The sequence below is a fragment of the Tupaia chinensis genome, unplaced genomic scaffold, assembly GCF_000334495.1.
Source record: "Tupaia chinensis unplaced genomic scaffold, TupChi_1.0 Scaffold000139_1, whole genome shotgun sequence".
Classification (NCBI taxonomy): Eukaryota; Metazoa; Chordata; class Mammalia; order Scandentia; family Tupaiidae; genus Tupaia; species Tupaia belangeri.
Window position 1 is genome coordinate 53,931 of NW_006159609.1, and position 23,587 is coordinate 77,517.

Sequence of the window (23,587 nt, forward strand, 5' to 3'; positions counted from 1 at the left end):
ATGGGTTGCCTCTTTTCCCAAGCTGGCTTTGTGAAAACCTGGACTCTTGGTGTGGTTTACTTCTCAGGTCAACTTTTGCTATGTTCTTACCTGCTTTCCATATACATGAATTCCAAAGATGCTATATATTTATATCCCTTGATTTGCACCTCAAACTCCAAACTCTCCTGTCTAGCCTTATATGTTCACTTACCTGTTAATGTCTGTACCTGGATAATTCAAACATATCTTACATTTAACATGTTCAAGATAAAATCACAGATTTTCTTTGACCCTTTTTTTTTATTTCATTCATCTATCCATCTCATCTCTGTTAGTGGCATCGAAATGTACTAGTTTCTCAGACTAGAAGCCTAGGAGATCTTGATTCCTCCCTCTGCCTTATACATTATACCCAGCCTGTCAACAAGTCCAGTTGATTCTATTAGGAAAAGTCATGACACAATTTTTTTTTCTTTTTTGAGAGGTTTTTCACTATAGGGTGTGCGCGCTCGCTAGAAAGGCAGAGAGAGACCGAGAGAGATAAAAGTGAGAAATCACCCTCCATGGGGGATGGATACACCACAATCCCTTCTCCTCCATTCTCCTCTCGGGATCTTGGGCATGCACACACAGGCACCCAGTGTGAGTTTTAAGCCACCGGGTCTGGGGCTCGAACCATGATCAACTACATGGGAGTCCAGCAACATAGCTATTACGCTAACTGCTGGTCCCTATGACACTTTCTCTCTCTCTCTCTCTCTTTTCTTTTTTTTTTTTTTTTTTTGCTACAGCCCACTTGCACTTGCCAGAGAGACAGAGACAGAAAACAAGAAATCACCCCCCGGGGGGGATGGACACGCCACAATCCCTTCTCTTCCATTCTTCTCTCAGGATCTTGGGCATGCGCCCGGCGTGAGTTTAAGCCACCTGGTCCGGGACTCAAACCACAGGTGACTACATGGGAGTTCAGTGACATAGCTATTATGCTAACTGCTGGTCCCATTCATGACACATTTTTGCATAGAAAAAATCTGTCATGACTTTCCAGACAATCTAATACTCGAAAAATTTATCTCACTGTGTGCACTCCTTTTTATATGCACTGTCACCAAGCATAGCCAAGTCACTATCAATAGTTCCTTACTAGATTATTACAAGCATATCCTAATCTGAGTCCTCTGATCCGCTATCTAGAACAATGAGCAGCTAAAATAATCTATTTTTAAAATTTTAAATTGTAGCAATTATCTGGTTACATGTCCATAATGGCGTTCTGTTGCTCTTAACATTAAAATGATTTATAAGAGTCTGTAAGAACCTACATGATCTGGCCCTTTCTCATCTCTCCCCCCTCGTTTTTGTATCACTATCCCTCATATTCTTCGTGTTCTAGTCATGCATTTCAAATGTTTCTTTCCATTATTATTTTGCTTGGCCTTCATAGTAATTAGGTTTCAGCTAACGTCACCTTTTAGGGGTCTGGTCTATAAGGCCCACAGGTCTAGGAAGTATGTATACCTTACAAACTCTGGAATATTCAATTCCCAGGAAAGTCCTGGCATAGACAATGTCATGAATGTTTGGTAAGCGAGCTAATGAAGAAATAGTTGAAGATGATGAGTGCTCAGTGAAAGATAATGAATATAATCCATACACACCATTTCCCTTCTTTGTTTCATTATTTTTTCTCACTCTATAGATATTTTGAATGAGTTAAATGATTAATTTAACTTTATATCAGGAAGACTATATATAGTCACAATATATAAATATCTTTTAAAATAATTAGGAGAATGAAAGAGATTGATATTTCAGCTTCATAAATTTGATGGCCCACTCTGGTCTCTCATAGCATTTTGATGCTCTTATAAAATAATGAATCCTGTGTTTGTTAATGGGTTTGCTCACTAACATTCTAGATTTAACAAGAAATTGTGCTTACTTTTATGCCAGATTTTTCTTTTTGTGTGCAGTAGAATTCCCATGACCATAAGAATATGTATTGTTCCCCCAAGCATTTTGGTCAAAGGAAAGTGAGAGCAAGATTTGAGAGAACTCACATAATTTCGCGATGAGAGAATTAACATCTGTCTTTGCTCCTTTCTCCTTGTCTACCATCTCAACTTACATACCAAAACCAACTTTTTCCTGTATGTTGCCAAACACCTAGTTATTCTGGAACATCTAGTTATTTGGCATTTTTTTTTAATCAGTACTTGGCACTATGTAGAGTGAGACTGTCTCTGTTGCCATAGCAAACAGTAGAAGGAAGCAGAAAAATGAGGGGAGCAGTGATTAGAAATGATTCCAGTTATATTCATTTTGTGTCTAGACTGGAATTTTGCAGATCTGATGAGTTTCAAAACCATTTGTATTCTTGTAACAGTATAAGCATGACATAAATTCTTGAAGAAACATCACCGATCTTTAAAAGACAGTGTTTAAGGAGTAAGTCACTTTAAAGTAATTCGAGATCCTTGGTTAATAGAGGTGGTAACATACAAAATAAAATCTCTGACACAATCCCTTTAAGTAACCTAAATCACTGATTTGTGCCTTCTCTTTTATGAATAATGCTAGAATTTGCTGTAGGTTACTTGGGACAAAATTTCCTTCTTCCCAGGAAGTTAAACTAAAATAGATACCATATCCATAGCTATACTACATATCCACTTGGAAGAGTAGTTCCAAATAGGCATCCTTCCTGCCCACTGAGCCTTAGCAATGTGCAAAGTTTTTCTGGATCAGGGCTAGAGGACTGATGACTAGGAATTTTATTACAAGACTCTATAATTACTTTGAAGACTCTCTGGAGGACCCAGTGAGTTGTCAGAGAATTTTCTGTCCTCACCACCTAGTCACAGAACACCCTTAGAAACTTAATGTAACTAAAAAGATCGTGTCTTAAATATATGTAGCCTTTTTTAAAGCTTATCCAAAACATTTACATAGCTGATATTTTACATTGATTCCCATAAAGTACATATTGTAATTTCTCTATTTTTCAGGAAAGGAAATTTGGAACTCAGTGTTTACTAATACTCCTTTTTTTTTTTTTTTTTTTTGAGAGGTTTTTGGTATAGGGCACGTGCGCTCACCAGAAAGACAGAGACAGAGAGACAGAAAGTGAGAAATCCCCCCTCACAGAGGATGGCCATGCTGCAATCCCTTCTCCTCCATTTTCCTCTTGAGATCTTGGGTACACATGCACACACCCAGTGTGAGTTTAAGCCACTAGATCCGGGACTCGAACTGTTATTGAATACATGGGAGTCTAGCGACCTAGTCATTACACCATCTGCTGGTCCTGACTAATACTTCTTAAAAGTAGAACTGAATATTCTTTTCTTTTAAATTTTTTTTTTTTCTAGAGGGCATGTGTACCTCTCAGAGGAAAGAGACAGAGAAAGAGAGGAAATGAGAAGGCACCGCCCCTAAGGAGGATGGTCATGCCCCAGTCTCTTCTCCATTTCTTCCACCTTTCTGTATTTGGGGCATGTGTGCACATATGCCCCGTGTGTTTTCCAAGCCACTGGTTCTGGGGCTTGAGCAGCACAGTCCACCATACGTGATCCAGCCATCTTAACCACCATGCCACTATCTGGCCCCCGAGTAGACTTTTTTTTTTTTTTTTACCAAACTTGATTATCATTTCCCTATTTCTTGTTGCCAAATTGGGGCCCATTTTACTTATAATATTTGCACCTTCTTTCTCTCTTGCAGTTCATTTAACTTGAAATACGTCTGATTTCTCATATATCTTCTATGTTAATCAGATGCAATATTTATTCTTGGGAAGATCATTCAGTGGAAAGCAAGTTGAATCTGGAGAGGTGGCATACAGGTGCTTTTTAAAAAGATAACTATATTTTTGTAATTTCATAATTTATATATGCTTAATGCTGAAACTCTGGGAAGAAAGGAAAAGCATAATGAAAGTTAAAGGAAAACAATAATTACCTACTCCCAACACCTACAGTTCACCAATATATAATATTTTGATAACCTGGAAAATATTTTGGTAACATGGCATAGTTCTGCTTCTAGGATGGTCTCCCTTATCTGTGCTGAGAGTTTAGTTGTGCCTGCCACATGTGACATTGAGTACTCCAAGTAGACAAGTGAAAGTATTAATACAAGCAAAGCAGAACAAAGAACATATATTGGGGCCAGCAATGGTGGAATAGTTATGTTGCTAGATACGCATGGCCAATCACAGTTTAAGTCCCAGATCCAGTGACATCAAACTCATGCCAGGTGCATGTGTGTGCGTGCCCAAGATCCTGGGAGGAGAATGGAAGGAAAGGGATTACAGCATGGCCATCCCCTCTGGGGGGGGGGGGATTTCTCACTTTCCCTATCACCATCTCTGTCTCTGTCTCTGACGAGTGTATGCACCCTATGGCAAAAAACTTGACTAAAACAAACAAACAAAAAGAACATATATCAACAGCTTCATTGAATCACAGAAGAAACAGAAAAAAAGTCAAACATTTTTGGATTCTTGCTTCTTTGTAATCTGCATCATCAAAACCCTCTCTGCTATCATCAACCCTCAGCGCTCCCCAAAACTAGTTGCGTTTGTGTTATTAAAGACCCATGCTGTTTTGTTTTGTTTTTCAGGTATTGAGGATCATGATCTCATGGATGCATCTGTCTGAATGGGACCTGGGGACAACATGGTCCTTTAGAAAACACATTTAAATTGCTGGCTAATTTCTGGGTTTGCCACTCAACATAGGACCTTGTGGATTGTATTTGTCACAACTCTCCTAAATATTCCCCACCATGCTATCTTTATTAGCTTGAAATCCTTTCCTAAAATGGTCCTTCTGTTGATCCTGTCAGTCCTGCTTTTGAAAGAAGATGTCCGCGGGAGTGCACAGTCCAGTGAGAGGAGGGTGGTGGCTCACATGCCAGGCGACATTATCATTGGAGCTCTCTTTTCTGTCCACCACCAGCCTACTGTGGACAAGGTTCATGAAAGAAAGTGTGGGGCAGTTCGTGAACAGTATGGCATTCAGAGAGTGGAGGCCATGCTGCATACCTTGGAAAGGATCAATTCAGACCCCACACTCTTGCCCAACATCACTCTGGGCTGTGAGATCAGGGACTCCTGCTGGCATTCAGCTGTTGCCCTAGAACAGAGCATTGAGTTCATAAGGGATTCCCTTATTTCTTCCGAAGAAGAAGAGGGTTTGGTACGTTGTGTGGATGGTTCTTCTTCTTCTTTTCGCTCCAAGAAGCCTATCGTCGGAGTCATTGGGCCTGGCTCTAGTTCTGTGGCCATTCAAGTCCAGAACTTGCTTCAGCTTTTCAACATACCTCAGATTGCTTACTCGGCAACCAGCATGGATCTCAGTGACAAGACTCTGTTCAAGTACTTCATGAGGGTGGTGCCTTCAGATGCCCAGCAGGCACGGGCCATGGTGGACATAGTGAAGAGATACAACTGGACCTATGTGTCAGCTGTGCACACAGAAGGTAAGTTTCCTTTATGTGCTGTGAATTTGTCTTTTTAGACACTCAACAGCTTTCCAGGTACAGTTTTGGGTTTTGTATTCCTCAATATTTTTGATATTTTGAGTTATACCAGCATGACAAGAAGGGGTCAAATGGCAGCTATCTAGAGAGACACAGATTTAGGCAACTGTAAGGGTTTCCATGTCCACAATTTGGTGAAATGGACACTTTTGATTTATGTATTATAATACTTATACTTTTATATTAATGCATTTTGATTATTACTGGAGATTTTCATTTTCTGGATCTTCATTGAACACCTCACTTTTAAACAATTTAAGGTTGCTCCAAATGCCTATTGTTCCTGATAGGTAAGGAGAGGTACACGTAAACACATACAAAACCGAAGGTTGGTAGTTCTAGCCCAGGTTTGTTGCTCTGAAACATTACTGAAGAGTTGAGTCCTATGACTCTTTTTGAATAAATCGTGTAGTATTTTAAATCCAAAATTTAAAATAAGAATGAATCAGCTTATCATTGTATAGAACATATTGGAAAGTATATTTCTTAATAATTGAATTTTAGTAATTGAATAATTGTAATTTTGTTTTGACATGTATTGCCTCTTTACACTGAAAGAATAATTAGAGATAAATCTGACTGACATTTTAAAACAATTAATACAAATTAGCCATTTGTTGTTTATGATGTTTTGAAAATGGCCTTTGTAAACATTATTTGTTAATATCTCCACCAACACTGCACGAAATAGACTGGGTTTGACCTATAGAGGACCAAATGGTGGGCTCACTTATTAAGCAACACTATTTGTAGGATAACACTGCATGTATTAAGTACTATAGAATACTGAAGAAGATGCAGAATACTTTTATAAATTATTGAATAATTGTGAGAATTAGTTGATATTTTTTAAGTCTATAGTAATTTACGGTATGGTCTAAGCAATGTTATTTCGTAACAGGCAGGGTTAAGTTATTGGAAAATTAATGAAATAATTAGAGTGAATCTATTAATACTTCAGCAAATAGAAGCCAATCACCAATCAGATTAAACAGATTTTCATTATAATGTGGCATAATATGAATTTGGCTGCATTGCCATTCCATGGATTCCTATATGGACTGAGATTTTTCTATACATGTAAATTTTGATGGATAAGTTGATCATTTACTTAGAAGGGTGTTGACAAAGAGACATTTTGGGCAATGGGTTGGTATTTGAACTAGGAAACTTTGGATTTTTAAAAAATTTTAATGCTGAGATTTTCCTTATTAAACCACTATTTTATTTGATTCTCACAAGCCAGTTGATATAGACAGTTCAGATATTTGATTCCCCAGTTAAAATACAAGGCTTTAAGAGCTTAAATAATCCATCCAATACATACCTAATAATAATTTCAAACCCTGTGGAGCTCATGGCTACTGACTTGTAATTTAGTGTACTATTATAACTTAGCAGAATCCAACCGACTCTTGCCCTGAGGATATATTCATACAACACGTATTTGTTAAGCACAAACATATGCAAGGCCCTTTGATAATCCTGTTAAGGACAGCCTTGTTTTCTATATTACAACTTCTAATGGGCTTGCAATCTGGCAAAGGAGATGAGGCATTCACAGAGACTTACATAACCATAATTCAAGATGGCACAAAATTATAAGTCTATCTCTAAAGTAAATCGATGTGAAAAAATAATCTCCTGCTCTGTGGTTATGGGAGTCATGATGAAAACCTTAGTGAAGAAAATGAAATTTGACATTGGCAATTGGTAAACTTTAAGAAGGGATGGATTTCAGTGAAAGGCAAGAGAAAATATGAGGAGATGAGAAAGTAAATAATATGTTTGAAAAAAGCCATGAGTAAAGACCTGTTTGGGCTTACCTCAAATAAATCATAAATTTAATTAAGGGCTTTCCTTTCTTCTGGGTTTTAAAGAGTAGGGTTTTGTCACTGTAGGAGATGCTATTCCAAAATTGTGCTGTAAGGGATATGCATAGCTAACAATTGATTATTTTTTTATTCATGGAAATTGTTTTTTTAGTGTGAATGTACATCAGTGGTAATCTAGTAATCTAATAAATTATGATGCATTCACATGATGCATTATTATGTAAATATTAAGACAAATGAGGCACTCTGTTGTTAATGAGATAATAATCTCCAAGATCATTTTAAGTACAAAAATATAAGGGGCAGTTCTGTACATATATGGTATTTTATTTTTCTAGAAGAGTTTTTTTTTAGATAAACTACTTAAGAGGATATTTACAGAATTATTCTTTAGAGAAAGACAAAACTGATAATAGTTGCTCCTCTGGGAGGAAATGTGGGTAGTTGGGGAATATGGTAGAACAGGAAAGACTACTTCTTTATGTGTAACTTGCTCATATATGCATTTGAAGTTGTATGTTACATGCAAAAATTACCTACTATAATATAACAATGACAGAGCATTCTTTTGTGGATTAAAAAATTAAGACAATAAAATTTGTATTGCTAAATTTAAGCAAAATATTTGGGCAATATCACCAGGATTCAGTAGAAAACAAAATTTAGGATTGAACATTCAGAGCATGGAGGAAATACTCTTTGGCTTATTGTTTTCGTGGGTATGTCAAGAGGTATTTATCTTGCTTTGATCCCAAGCAAGCATGCAGTCAATGAGGTTATGTGGTGTTGTGTCTTACAATTTATTAGCATAGGAGTGGCATGGTAGGAATTTTCTCAAGGTAAAACTCAACTCCAAGATTAGAGAAGTGCTTAATGCAAACAAGATACAGCTCTGTTGGATTCTGCTAGAGCTCTATAAGGTGTTGCCTGGTTTTCTGTTGATTGGTCTTTCGGAAACCCTCTAGAATCTTTTTTTTTTTTAATTTGACCAGACACACACACAGAAGGTGAGAAAGCAAGCCACCAGGCCCAGGACTTGAACCATGGTCAGCCATGTGGGAGCATCCAGCGCCTTAACAACCACGCCACCCACTGGTCCCCACCCTCTAGAATCTTGATGAAAGAACAATGTCAGTTCTTACTTCAGCCTCTTTGTCTGGGTGGGATGGGGTAATTCTAGTTTAAGACCTACTAATCCCATTACCTTATCATTATCCCCACGTCTTATTATTTTCTGTTGCACAGTTAATATTCCTCTCTCTTTTGGAGTATGGAAATTCCCAAATGCTTTTTACATGAGTCACTGAGATCAAAGAAAAGATGGGGTACTTTTTAAAAAAAAAAAAATCTGTATTCCCTCCATATTCATTTCATACTTGAACTGGACAGTACTGCATCACTCAGTCCTCTGAAAAAGTGTATGCGATAGGGACCAGCAGTTGGTGTAACAGCTAGGATGCTGGAATCCCATGTAGTCAACCGCGGTTCAAGTCCTGGCTCCGGTGGCTTAAACACACATCAGGCGCATGTGCATGCATGCCCAAGATCCCAAGAGGAGAATGGAGGAGGAGGAATTGCGATGTGGCCATCCCCCTCGGGGGGTGATTTCTCACTTTTCTCTCTCCTTCACTGTCTTTCTGGTGAGTGCATGGGCCCTGTAGCAAAAACATCTCAAAAAAAAAAAAAGAAAAAAAAAAGGTGTATGCGTTCACAGAATTGTAGAGGAGAGCACACGGAGACCCAGTGCTAGCTTCTTACACTGGTTCTTGTGATTATGGTTACCATAGGCTGAGGCCTGAATATTTACTGTGGTGAATTGTATTATACTGAACTTGAGCCTAAAACTTGTAGACAGACAGATTCATAGTATAAAACAAAAAGAAGGAAAAATGCAAGCATTTTAAAATTTATTTTATAATATTTCTTACTTGTACATCTTGTGTGGTACAATATGACTTTTTTTCCAAAGCATACATGAAATATGTGATAATCAGATCAAAGATATTGCCATATTCATCATCTTTAACATTATTTTTAAATTGTGCACCTTTGATTTCTGTTATTTTTGACATATATATATATAAATAATATGGCTGACAATACCTTTTCTTTTTACTCCAGTTATTTAACCCTGTTGTGGTATACCATTCCATACCATATTTGTCTTATTTAAATGTGTTATTGTGTCTGTTCATAACTTTTTTTCTTGATTCCTTCCTCCCTTATTCTTCATATAGTCTTTGCTCTCTGCAGTTGCCCTATTTACTTATATGCCTTCAAATCATTCAGTTTTCCATAGACTGCAGACATGCAGTGTATGTTAAGTGGGGACATACTGAGTTTACCATTCGTAGTCTGGCTTTTACTGCTTAGCATTCAGTCTTCTAAAATTGTCCACTTTGTATCAAATGACAGGATCTTGCTGTTCTTTATGGCTGAATAGTATTCCATTGTGCACCATTTGTTACATTTTCTTCATCCAGTTTTCAGTCATTGGGCACTTCAATTGCTTCCATGTTTTGGCTATGTGAATAATGTTGCAGTAAACATGGGTATGTAGATGCCTTTCCAACAGAGTGATCTCTTGTGTTGGGGTGAATACCCATGAGTGGGATTACTGCCTTGTATGGTGATTCTAGTCATAAACATTTGAAGAGCCTCTGAGTTGTCCACAGTGGATGTGCTACTTTACATTCCCACCAAGAGTGTACTGCACAAGGGTTTCCTTTTTTCTGCTCTCATTCATCACAAAACTTGGGACTTTTTTGGTCCATCAAACTTGGTTAAGTGAGGACTCCCTTCCTAGTCTGTGTTGGCACCCTGTCATCACCAGAGGAAAGATGAGAGCACCCAAGTTTTCCAGAGGAGGCTATCTTAGGCATGTCAACCTCACCCAGGTGAGAACACTTACAGAAGATCAATAAGACCAACACAAGTGCCTTCCTGACCCACAGCTAATTGCAAACACATAATTGAGCCCAGCTGAAACCATAAGCACCACCTAGCTATTATTGTCAGCAATAACAGATGCTTTCAGGATGGAGCCCAGGAAAAGCATGTTAGTCACACTGACTTTAGACTCTAGCTTCCCTCTTCCCAAATGGGACACTACTACCATGATTAAATTTTAAAATAAAAAAGAATTTATTAACATGTATGAATGTTCTTGAGATTTAAATGTGAAATAAAATAGAATGAATGTTTTGGTCAAAAAGGGAAATTGAAAATGTTTCACACATACTCCTGTGGCTTGAGATTGGATAGTTCCTGTAAGACGTGAATGTTTTAAATTTGTTAGACATTTGCATATATTTAATTATTATATTCTCTTCCTTAATCTAGCTCAATTTTATTGAGCAGAATAATTACTGGCAGGGTTTTATACATAAAACTCTCTATATAATCCTTTATAGGTGATTTATAGGATTGTCACACTTCACAATGTTTGCTGTCTTTAGTTGGAACTCTGCTGAGTATCCCCAGAGCCCATCAGCATGCCTAGCATGTAATTGGTGCTCAAAGACGGTCTGCTGAATGGATAGATTTTTGTTGGAATAGTACCTAGCTCAGTCTTTGTAAACATAGTGTGTGGATAAATAGCAGACACTTGTAACTTTTCACAGCTTTGCTTCTTTGTAAAAATGAAGTGCAAAATGCCTCCCTTGATGAATTCTAAATCACTAATCACACCCCACTCCTTTTTTTGTTTGCTCTGGTTTTTTAAATTTCTTATTTATCTCTAATCATAAAAGACTGCTAATTGTTCTAACCAGAAACATTTCAGTGATACTATGGGATTGGGGGGAATACGCTGATAAATTATAATGGTAAGAGAACTTCATTAAAAACATCGTCTATTGGTTGGTTAACCTATAGATTGTAATGTTATACCAGTTTCAGGTTGATAGGGGTTTCCATCAATTATATATTTTAAAATGTGATAACAACCAAGTTTATTTGAAAGATCTTCAGGGTCATTTATAACCCGTATGCTTAGTTCAACTTCTAGAAAATGGACATACTGGGACCAGCAGATGGTGTAATGGCTTTGTCGCTGGACTACCATGTAGTCAACCGTGGTTCGAGTCCCAGACCTGGTGGCTTAAACTCATGCCAGGTGCATGTGTGTATGTGTGCCCAAGCTCCCGAGAGGAGAATGGAGGAGGAGAAGGGATTGCGGCATGGCCATTCCCCCTGGGGGTGATTTCTCATTTTCTGTCTCTCTCTCTGCCTTTCTGGCAAGCACACATGCCCTCCAAAAAAAAAAAAAAAAGACATTGTTTTCCATCTCACTTTTTTACTAATTGTTAATTGTGATTGTATCAAGACAACAATTTATTGGATTGTCAGAAAAATCATGATGTGTTTTTCTATGCAAAACTGTGTCTTGACTTTACCAACAACCTAATAGTTTGAAAAGATGATAAATGTCACTATGGAACCTACAGAATTCCTACTGTTTTCTTATTTTTTAGAGAGATTTTTGCTATAGGGCATGTGTGCTTGCCAGAGAGAGGATTCCTTTTAAAGGGGTTTCATTTTGTTTCTCCAGAGGTTAAGTGATATCGAGAGTTGAGATGAACTTTCTGATGATTGTGGTAATAATTCAAACACACAAACCATTGTTAGCTTTGTAGAATGTTAACACGGGAAAGTTCTTACGTGAGCTTTTACTCTAACTTCTTTATTTTACAGTTGAGAAAACAGAGACAGAAAGGTCGGGTAACTTGGGCCTATTTGTCACATAATTAGTTAAATTAGTTACAAAGATTTCTTCTCAGAACCTGTTTCCACATTATGGTGGAGAATTATTATTCAAGTCCTGTTTCACCATTTTGTTACCTGCCCTAGGCATTGGATTATTTCTTTTCCACTATCTCAGTAGCACTGATCTTTCCAAACGATCTGCTCAAAGTTGAAACCACTATCTGAAATAGTAGCAGGGACCTTGAATGAAGTAGTTTATTTGAAAATTAGCCTTGAAAAATAGCATGGCCCCTTTGCTTTCTATTTGTAAATTAGAGAAAGTACTTTTTTTTTTTTTATGGAGGATTTTCAGAAAATTTGATTATCCTTTACAAAAAATTCTTAAGATATTAGACCCAGATAAATCTTTGTAATTATGGATTGATTGTATAGTTATATTGGTTACAACTGATATAACAGTATTTAAAAACAAGATGTAAAGACTTTTGGGGGGTGTTTATTTACTTATTTCTTCCATGAATGAAAGAGGCAGAAAGAGAGAGAGAGAAAGAGAGACAGAGACAGACAGACAGACACAGACTACAAACAGAAAGACAGGTACCTCCAGCAAAGCCTTGACACCACAATCCACCCCAGCCTCAGCGAGTCCTGCATCATGGGCATATATGTGCCCAGTGTACTCAGGGAGGTCTCCAGAAGTAAACCCAGGGTCCTCCTGTATGAATCAGCTTCTCAGAGTGTTGCATTTCACTGCTGCACACCAAACAGCCCCAAGAAGATGCAGATAACTCTTGGGGGATTCTTCACTACATTAGATCATGGATAATCTGAGAAAAATTAGTGGCAACTATAATTGTAAAGAAACATTTTTTATTATATGTTCACACGCCACTGTTAGAAACTTTTATTGCTAGCGAAAAGAAATAAAGGTAGCCCTAGGAAGAATTTTCAGAGGGCTGTTTCCTCTCATTTTTCCTAACAGATTGAATAATCAATGAATCCTTACTTAGCCTCTCAGAGAGTCATTATTACCTCTCTCAAGGAAATAGAACCCACTGAGAGATCTAGCTGGGGCCTGGGTAGTATCCTTTCCTATTTTCAGGTTTTAGATTATATGGTTTCTGGCTTGCATTCTAGGTCACTTGTCAGAGACTCATGCCTCAGATAACATCCCTTTCTTCCTCTTTCTCAGGCACCATTGCTGTCTATCCACTGCTGAAAATATCAGTACCTGCCCTAAAATATTCCATGCCTAGGGTGACTACGCTAGAAGGAACTTTTATTTCTAGAGGTTGGCTCTGGACTGTTCCTCCAACACTCCCAGATAGATGTCTGTAGTAAAGTTCAAATATGAGCCCTTCTATGATCCCATCCAATTAAATACTTCCTTGAATGTGATGATCAAATCTGAGTGTGTTTGCCTGTTAGGTATTCAATATTTACCATTTATGGATGGGAGTTTTCCTTAGTCTCTCTTATTCCAGATCAGATAGAAGTAACATTATTGTCTGAGCTTTAGAGATGGAGTATTTTAAAAGTTCACTTATCCTGTGACCAGCAGTTAGCGTAATGGCTGTATTGTTAGACTCCCATGTAGTCAACCACGGTTCGAGTCCTGGACCCGGTAGCTTAATATCACGCCAGGCACGTGTGCGTGTGTGCCCAGGATCCCTAGAGAAGAATGGAGGAGAAGGAACTGCAGCATGGCCAACCCCCGTGGGGGGTGATTTCTCATTTTCTGTCTCTCTGTTTCTCTCTGTCTTTCTGTTGAGTGCACATGCCCTATAGCAAAAACATCTCCCCCCAAAAAATCACTTTATCCAGTTTGCTAAAGAGCTGGTCTTGTGACTCAGGTCTTTAGTCATTATAACCTTATTCATTTCCAAGGTTTCTGACGTTCAGCCCCCTCTGAGTAACAGAGGCTATTCACAACTGAGAAAAATGGGGGCAATGACAGAGCATGATGTGAGGTGTTTATGTTTCCATTTAAAACAAATATAAACCTCCTTCCTTTGTCTTAGGGTAGTGGTGGCTTCAAGGAAAAGTGGAATGCACAGCTCTGGGTTCTTTTTCAGAAACGAACAACAAACAAAAATCACTACTTGTTTCCCCACTGAGAAAACCTTCTGAGCATGTTTCATGTGCCTATTTACCCGGCTTTGAAAACAGCACTTTTTCTTGCTCCCATGAAATGGATTAATTACAGTCCAGAGGAAACAAACTGAAGGAGAGGTGTGTGGCATCAAGTCGACCTCACAGAAGACCTCTCAGTGTCTGATGATGAGAACACACTGTGCCGGGCTGCTTCTATTCACATCTCCATCGCAGACTCCACACTCTGTCCTTCAGATGCCATTTATAGCAGGAAGCAATATGGGATGCATTTTTTAAGAGCAGGAGGACATATTGTTAAATGATGTAGCCCTTATGTATGAAAGACAATTCTTTGCATTTCTTTGGAGCTGGAAGTTATGAAATCTTATTTTGGCCTATTTGCAAATACTCCAGAAAGGCTTGTCAAGGAAACTAAATGTAGAAAGGAGGAGACCTTTTGGCAAGAGGTGTAATAGTCAAATATGTTTGTTTTAGGGGACTTTGAAGAGAGAGGTTACAGCCCAATGATGTATTTTACACATCAGTTTTTACACACACATATACACACACACTTCCAAAGGAGATGGGCAAATCAGTGCTGTTTTATTCCCCCCGAAAGTGAATCATAATCTATAAGTTATTTGTAAAATTAATTTAGTGGGTTTACATCAGCAGTTAATATAGAATAGAATAAGTTAGAGAGCAATGACTTGGTAATGTGTAGAAAACATTTTGCATATTTTTATTTTACTTGCATATAGCAATATATGTATCAAAGGTTACCATTTAAAATATATTACTTACTATGCCTCACAGTAAAAAATAATAGTTTCAAAGTGACTTATGTGACTTTTGCCTTTGGCATTGTTAATAAATGCTGTGCTAAAGAAATGAATATACACACACTAGATTATTCCTTTGTGACAGTGTCATTTGATTTATATCCCCTCGGTGGGTGGGTGTTAAATTTTATTGAAACAAGCAAAAAGTCTAAGGAAATTATAGAAGCTTTGAGCAAAATGTAAATAATCTGTTTTTGGTAAATAAATGGCAAACTTCATAGTGTCAAGATGAGACACAAGATTGGAGGAAAGTTCCCAGTCCTAGTTTTTTATCAAAAATCAAGACAAACCTGGGAACACTTTATTTTTCTAATATTCTAATATAGTACACGAGCAGGTAAATGCCAGACATATTATGAATTTAAATTCAACAGTTGCATTGAACAAATTGACATTTCTACACACACAAAAACACATAAAATCTCATTTGCCATAGAATCAAATCAAAATCTGGGGTTTTTCTTTTTTAAGAGGTTTTTGCTATAGGGCGCGTGCGCTCGACAGACAGACAGAGACAGAGAGATAGAAAGCAAGAAATCACCCCTCAGGGGGATGGCCACGCCACAATCCCTTCTCCTCCATTCTCCTCTTGGGATCTTGGGCACACACACACATGTGCCTGGTGTGAGTTTAAGCCTCCAGGTCCGGGACTCGAACCACGGTTGACTACGTGGGAGTCCAGTGACATAGCCATTACGCTAACTGCTGGTCCCCAAATCCGGGGTCTTTTGAGAATATAAAGATCAGACCAAAGGGGCTGGCAGGTGACATGGTGGTTAAGGTGCTGGACTTCCACATGACTGACCATGGTTCTAATCCCAGATCTGGTGGCTTGCTTTTTCACTTTTCCTCTCTTTCTCTGGTCAAATTAACAACAACGACAATAATAAAATTAATAAAATTACATTACAAAAAGATCAGGCCAAATATCATTGGTAAAATAAAGTGAGGGAAGATAGTAGAGAGCACTTTCAGAAGTGAAAATAATTACACAAAATGGGTAAGTTACAGTGGAGTTGTCACCTTAAAGTCACAAAGTTTGTTGCAAAGATATCTCTGGAATCTAAGTTTCTTAATTTTTGAATCACTCTTTTTTTTAAATAGTAACATGAATACTGGCTAGTTTGAGTAAAAATCCTGGTTAATATCCTTGCTAGTTGTGAGACTTTGGATGAGTCACTTAATGTAATTTCCTTATTATCAAATTGAGATAATAATGACTACACCCTAGGATTGTCATGAGACACTAAATTTAAAACACGTAGCATCAAGCTTGGCACATAGCAAATATTCAATAAATTTGCTTGCCAAAAACTCGCCTTACCTTCTCTTGGCTATGAAACCCTTCCATGATGTCTGCGTTGAACTTCATAAAATTAACTACCAAATGGAGTAGAGAATTAGCAAAGTGATAAATAAATGTAGTAAGTATTAGATTCTTAACAAGTTTTCTTTGAGGAGTTAAATTGGCAGTCGTACAACAAAAGTGTGGAGAGATTGAACCCTAATATTTCTCCCTCATTTGCTGATATATATTAAGAAGCATTATGGTGTGGGGCCAGCAGGCAGTGTGGTGGTGAAGGTACTGGACTCCCACATGGTTGACCATGGTTCAAGTCTTGGACCTGGAGGGTTGAAAATCACACTGGGAGCGTGTGTGTATGTGACCAAAATCCCAGGAGGAGAAGGGATCATAGCATGACCTTTTCCCTGGGGGCAGGGGGGTGACTTCTCATTTTCATTCTCTCTCTCTCTGGCAAGTACACATGCCCTATGGCAAAAACCTTAAAAAATGCGGGGAGGGGCATTGTGGTTTAACAAAATGAGGAAGGTTTTTAAAGTCCCAGGGCCAGACTCTTAACATAATTTTCTTTATTGTGTGTATGTTATGGTGTGTGTGGAAGCTATGGGTATGGAACTAGAGAAGACTGAAGATGGAAAGTTAATTCTATACTTTAAGTACTTCCAAATTATTTTTATTTTTTCTAATAAGCATAAGCAACTTTTGTTGTGAAAGAAAATAAGTGCAAGCAGTAGATACATAACTTCCTGTAAAATTAAAATTGAATTTGCTCGTGGACCTTTTCTGGTCTGTAACTGGAAGCATCGTTAATAGACAAATCAACTGTATCACGTTGAGGCATGCCAAAGCCCTAAATTTAAAACAGAAAATAAAGAATATGGACCCCAGGAAATAAAACACAAGAATGATATTAAATTGGTTCTGTTTTGTAGCTTGTTATAATTCAAATAATAACAATAACAATTCATATTTATGAAATGTTTACTGTGTTTTCAGAACTTATGAAAAGCTCTTTGTAGTCTATGAAGTGATATCAATACATAGAATTTTAGAACTGTCATTGTATATTATTAATATCATTTGAAAGATATATTGGACTTTCAATAGATATGAGTTAGAATTTTAAGCGTTGACTCCCTGAATGGGAGTAGAGAGGCATTTTTTTCTTTAAGGAAAGATGTGTTTTAAATTGCCATGCAGTGTGGTGGTGAAGGCACTGGATTCCCACATGGTTGACCATGGTTCAAGTCTTGGACCTGGAGGGTTGAAAATCACACTGGGTGCATGTGTGTACATGATTAAAATCCCAGGAGGAGAAGGGATCATAGCATGGCCTTTTATCCTTCAGAGAAGTTGAAAAAAGTGTCAAAGTTAAGGAAGACATACTGGAATTCACAATTGTTATTTCCATTACATTTGATGCTCAAACTCTACATTTTATTTCAAAATATGTGTTGTCAGAGTTGGCAAGTGGCGTGGTGGTTAAAGGCACTGGATTCCCACATGGCTGACAGCAGTTCAAGTCCCAGACCTGGCAACTTGCTTTCTCCCTTTTCCTTTCTCTCTCTCTCTCTAGCAAAATTAAAAAAAAAAATAATGAGAGGAAATGGAATTAAATAAGTAAATAATTCTTTAAAAAATATATTGTCAAATCAAGCTGGCAATGTTAGAGGACTTAATATTTATATACAATTGACAACAATAAATACAATTGATAACAATGAATCCTTCTATACCTATTAAAATGGAAAAAATAACAAAGAAGAAAAATGTTTGGGACTTCGATGGTACTTTAATTTGCCCAGTTTTTGACGTTATTAAAATAATTGAAAACTGGTAGCAAGACTTCTGATGTGTTGGGAAAATTTTTTTGCACAAAATATAATTTTTTGAAAAAATACAATATATTTTTGTAAAGGTATTTAATATATTAAAGCATAACAAAGGTTAAGCAGCATGTGATACTACAACAAATAAATTATTCATTAATTTCTGAATATTTATTGGTTGTGTACTATGTGCTGGACTCTGTGACAGACACTGAAAAAAAAGTGAAAGTGTAGCAACCACCAAAATGTGACTTTCTCCAAATGTAAATGAAGCCATGGCTTCGTAACAACATAAAATTGACCCTCATACAACAAATACGGACATGTGTAACAGAAACTCACAGAGGTGGGACCAGCTGTTGGTGTGGTAGTTAAGGCGCTGGACACTCTCATAGCAGACCACTGTTCAAGTCCCAGACCTGGTGGCCTGCTTTCTCACTTAATCTCTCTGTCTCTCTCTGGTCAAATTAAAGTGAATGAATGAATAAATACAGTTAAATAAATAATTTAGAAAAACAAAACAAAACAAAACAATCTCACAGAGATGTCTCCATGGCAAGGAATGAGTATCCTAAGCAACTAGATGAAAGAAAAAAAATCATTTTAGTAAAATTTGGGAAATTATAGAAAGTTTGAGTTCTTTGCTTTTGTTGTTGTTGTTGTTTTAATTTATCAGAGGGCATGTATACTCACCAGAGAGAGACAGAGAGAAAGAGGGAGAGAAGCCACTCCCATGGGGCATGGTGATACTCAGTCACTTCTCCACTTTTCCCTTGTTGCAGGATTTTGGGCATGCACACATGTGCCTGGCATGTTTCTCAAGCCCCTGGGGCCAGGACTTGAACCATGTGGTCAGCCATATGGGATCCAGTCACTTAACCACCAGGCCAGAGATTGGCCATTTTATTTTTTAATAAGAAAAGACTCTGCTTACCAGTCCTCGCCAAATAATACAAATAAGGTAGGTGATTGTGGAGGCAGAATATTCTATAACTAAGATGACTAGAATAGAGATAGATGTCTGTGGCTGAAATGAAAAACCAAAATTCAATGGGTTGTCATTTTGCTTAATACAATGTTATTCTGTACCTGTGGCAGTTTATCATTCTGGGATTGAAAGTTTACCTCGTTAGTCCGTTTGTTTACACTATTTAGTGTACCTGAGCTAGTATAAAAATGCTAAGAGCTGTTCCACTTGAGAAAGAAAGTCTAAGTTAGATGCCATTATTAATTTTTTAAATATAAACTAGTGAGATTTTAATCTCCTTGACTAACAGTTACTGCAGACAACTTTACACAGTTAATAATGTGGTGCTTAATAATAAGTAACAAAGACACTGGTTTGTTTAATGAAATTAAGGTAATTTCATTTTATGGATTTTAGACCTCTGATAATTATCTATCTATGTGAAACTCTGGGAAACTTTAAAACACTTTTATCACTTTAACCATACTACTACTTTTTTCTGGTACAAACATAATATTCCTTGAATGGATTTATTCATCCTCTCAAATGTTTCTTGGTATCCACCTCTTTTTTTTTTTTTTTTTTTAAAGAGAGGTTTTTGCTATGGGGTGAGTGTACTTGCCAGAGATAGAGACAGAGAGACAGAAAGTGAGAAATCCTCTCCCCAGGGAGGATGGCCATAGCACAATCTTTACTCCTCCATTTTGCCCCCAGGATTTGGGGCATGCACCCCATGTACCAGCATGAATTTCAAGCCTGCAAGCCCAGGACTCGAGTTGTAGTCGACTTTGTGGGAGTCCAGCAATGTAACCATTATGCAATCTGCTGGTCCCTCCACCTCTTTTTTTTTTTTTTTTAATTATCAACTTTATTCCTCTTCAATCTTTTCTGAGTCTTAAGCTCTAATTTTTTCAGTTCTTTTGAGTAATCAATAGAATTAATGGTTGTGCTGAATTGATTCCATTTATTTGGAATGCACCTTCTTTGAAGGAGGCTGTGTTATTCGGGACTTTAAATTTGGACTTGTTTAGCAGGAAATATTTTTCCTAGCCTCACAGTCTGTTCCATGCCTTTGCATTAACCTTCAGTCTGTCAGTAGATGGGAAATTACTGCATACAATTAAAATGTTTGAAAAGGCTAAAGAGTCTAACATTTCTGCCATTAATAAGAAAAATATCATTTCTAAACACAAAAGAAGAAAACTAGGTTCTCAAGTTTTTATTTATGAAACACTAACTTGGCTATGAATAGAGTTTCATAAATTCTACATAATTTCTAATCATAGGAAAACTGAATTAATTTGAACCATTCCTGAGGGGGAAGGGCAGGAAAAACAGATACTTATGCTAAAATGATTGGATGTGAATATGGAGAAACACCATTTTTGACCCTTTTAGAAAATCAAAGTATTTGGTTTTGAGGTCATTGGAAAGAGCATTAATCATGAAATTACTTTGAAGACCATATTTTATTTTCTACTTTGGGTTGACCTTGGGCCACTCACGTAACCTTTGTGAACACGCAGATCCTCATTTGCAAAGGACAGATGACTGTACCTGCTCTCTCTGTACTAATGTTTTGTTATGATGGTCAGTTGAATAATCAGTTAATGCACTTTGTAGATCTAAAGCTGCCTGATATATTAATTAATCAAGTATTAAATGAACACTCACTATATGCCAAAATTTCAGTGTTTGACCTGCACTTTTAATTTTTCTTACAAAATACTGAGTACAATCTTGTGAAAATTAGGTGCTAATCCAAGACATCATTAGGGATGTCTCCTCCAAAATAAAAAAAAAAAAAAAACAGTGACATTTTGATTGACATTGGTGATTGGGGGAAGAAGTTGAAGTCTTTTTCCACATCATATCCATTTCCAGCAATAATGATCAGATAGTGAGAAGAGTGCCAGTTGTGGGACTAGCCTGAGAGTTCTAATAGAGGGAACACTGAATTGTCATCAAGAAAGAGTTCAGACATTAAATTCAAATAGATCTGGGTTGAAATCCAAGGTCCATTACTGTGTGCTGGGGCATGAGGCAAGTTCTCTAACCTGCAATTTCCACATTTCAGAGAAGGATAATTATTAATATTTTTATTGCATAGGACAGTTGTATTATCAACTTAGTATAATACCTGACACACAGTAAGCGTTCCAAAATGTTAGATGTTGCTATTTTTTATTCTTTTTTCAACCTTCTCTATTTTTAGAATGAAAAAACTCCAGCTTGAGAAATTTAAGCAATTTATCTCACAGAGCTAGTGAGTAAGAGTACTTTCACAAACGGTCTGGTGCCCGAATACTAATCAGAAAGTAGATTAATATTCAGATCATTTTTATTTTTAAGATACTCTTTCTCACAACAGTCATATGTTTATTAGAGTTATATTATTTACTTATTATACCATTTTAAAAATTGGATTTAAAGGTTTTAATCCTGTGATTAAATAGGCCAGAATCTGAGCAAGTTATTTACCTCTGTGGATCTCAGCTTCAGTGATTGTAAAATGATTGATGATGCTGATGGCCATAGCTCCAGTTCCCAACCCTATGCCCTTGGTCTTTTCAGCTACCAGAATCATAAGCCAAGTAAATCTCTTCCCTTTATAAATCATCCAGTCTCAGGTGTTTCTGTTATAGCAACACTAATGGGCTGAGACACAGGATAGCTGTATGGCTGAGACAAAATTTTATTGTAGGTATTTCTGACTCCAAAGTCTCTCTTACCTCTTGCTATGTCTACTATTCTAAATAAAGATGCCACTCAAGTATAAAACGTCCATATGAGACTCATCTCCTAGTTCCAATCATGAAAGCAATTACTATTGATAGTTTTATGTGTAACTGTCCACCTTTTCTGTATAAATATTTATTATTTTTTGGAGAGATTTTTGCTATAGGATGTGTGTGCTTGCCAGAGACAGAGAGAGAGAGAGAGAGAAATTGAGAAATCACCCCCCAGAGTAAATGGCCATGCCACAGTCCCTTCTCCTCCATTCTCCTCTCAGGATTTTTGGCATACATGCATATGTGCCTGGCCTGAGTTTCAAGTTCCCAGGTTTGCAACTTGAACCATGTTTGGCCGTGTGGGAATCCAGTGCCTTAACCACTATGGCACCTCCTGGCCCCCTGAGTAATTCTTCAAATTCAATTTATTTTTCTCTTTTCCTTTTTTTGATATCTTGTTAAGGAATATGTTGTTAACCAAAATTCAAATCTCTGCACCTTCTTTTGTAGCATAATTTTAGAAAACCCAACAATATACATATCATTGACACCATTTAAAGTATGTTGCATCTTTTTTTTTTTTTCCTTAAAGGCAGGGTAAAGTCAAGTTGTGATTCTTTTGCCTCAGGCTCCCTGAGGTATTACAGCCATACACCACACTGCTTTGAGGTTGGACTGAAGTTTAACCCAGTCTCCCCTGTAATCCCGGCTCGTGGAGCAGTGTCTGAGCAGTGCACAGTGCCATGGTTAGGCCAATATAATGCGTCTTTTAAGTATAAATCACTTCCAGGTCATTGCATGGGTCCAGTTATTGCCTTGCTCCTTTAAAATGTTATACTCAACATTCTTGATGTCTGCATTAACCTCTATCTCCTGTTTCACATTTGTTGAAGTCTTTGGCACGTGGCATACCTCTTCCCATTAGGTGGTCTCTTGTTGCTGTCCTCAGTAACTTCTTCATGGGAGTTGGTATTCATCTCAGCTGTGGGGCTCACACTTCATCCTCAGCCAGCAATGCAGATCCAGCCAAGCATTATCACGTAAATAGAAGTTTCTCCCGAGCCATTAGGGGGACAAATGAAGGTTTTCTCTTTGGAGCAGCAAAGTACTCTTTACAATATTTTCTCCCACATCTGACTACTCCATCTACCCTATATCACAAGACGTATGACTTACATGGGGCTTTCTAGACTGTATTCTCACTACACGTAGTTTTTGGTTTCTCCTGCCAACACTGTATAGATTTCTGGCTCAAGAAAGACATCAAGACGTGAGAAATTAATCTTCCTTGGTGGAAAACTTGCTATTACTGATGTAGAACTCATTTGATTACTTATCATTTGAGGTATTCATCTTTAGAACAGCCAGTTCTGGTTATTTAGGAAGTCTGCTATGGTGCCAGCCTAGGCTGGGGTATAAGAAAATAATTTACAAGCAGAGCATTAAGGCCCAATAGTAAGTTATGAGGCTTGAGCCATAAATTTTGAGTTTATTGGCTAAGCTAATAGATTTGTTCTTTCTAATTATACAGATATAAATTGAAAATATGTCATTAAAATGTTGAACAAAGTAGAAAATATTATTTTTCCAATATCATTGGCCATAATGTATTAGAATAAAATACAAATATGTTCTGTTATTTTGGTCTTGAGATCTTTGAGCTAAAAAGGGCTATGATAGGAATGGACATCTCTGCTGGGATGTAATATGGTCTTTTTCAATCGAAAAACTGAATTCTATTATGTTGACTAA

General features: G+C 37.3%; 1 protein-coding gene across 2 annotated transcripts in view; it reads left to right on the forward strand.

Annotated features, from left to right (window-relative positions):
- Positions 1-23,587, forward strand: part of GRM5 (glutamate metabotropic receptor 5) — a 538,746-nt gene that overhangs the window by 14,319 nt on the left and 500,840 nt on the right. For both annotated transcript variants that reach the window (XM_006144909.2, XM_006144908.2), the window contains exon 2: positions 4,606-5,466. In XM_006144909.2, the coding sequence (XP_006144971.1) occupies positions 4,806-5,466 (661 nt within the window). In that variant the 5' untranslated portion in view covers positions 4,606-4,805. The remainder of the gene's footprint in view (positions 1-4,605; positions 5,467-23,587) is intronic.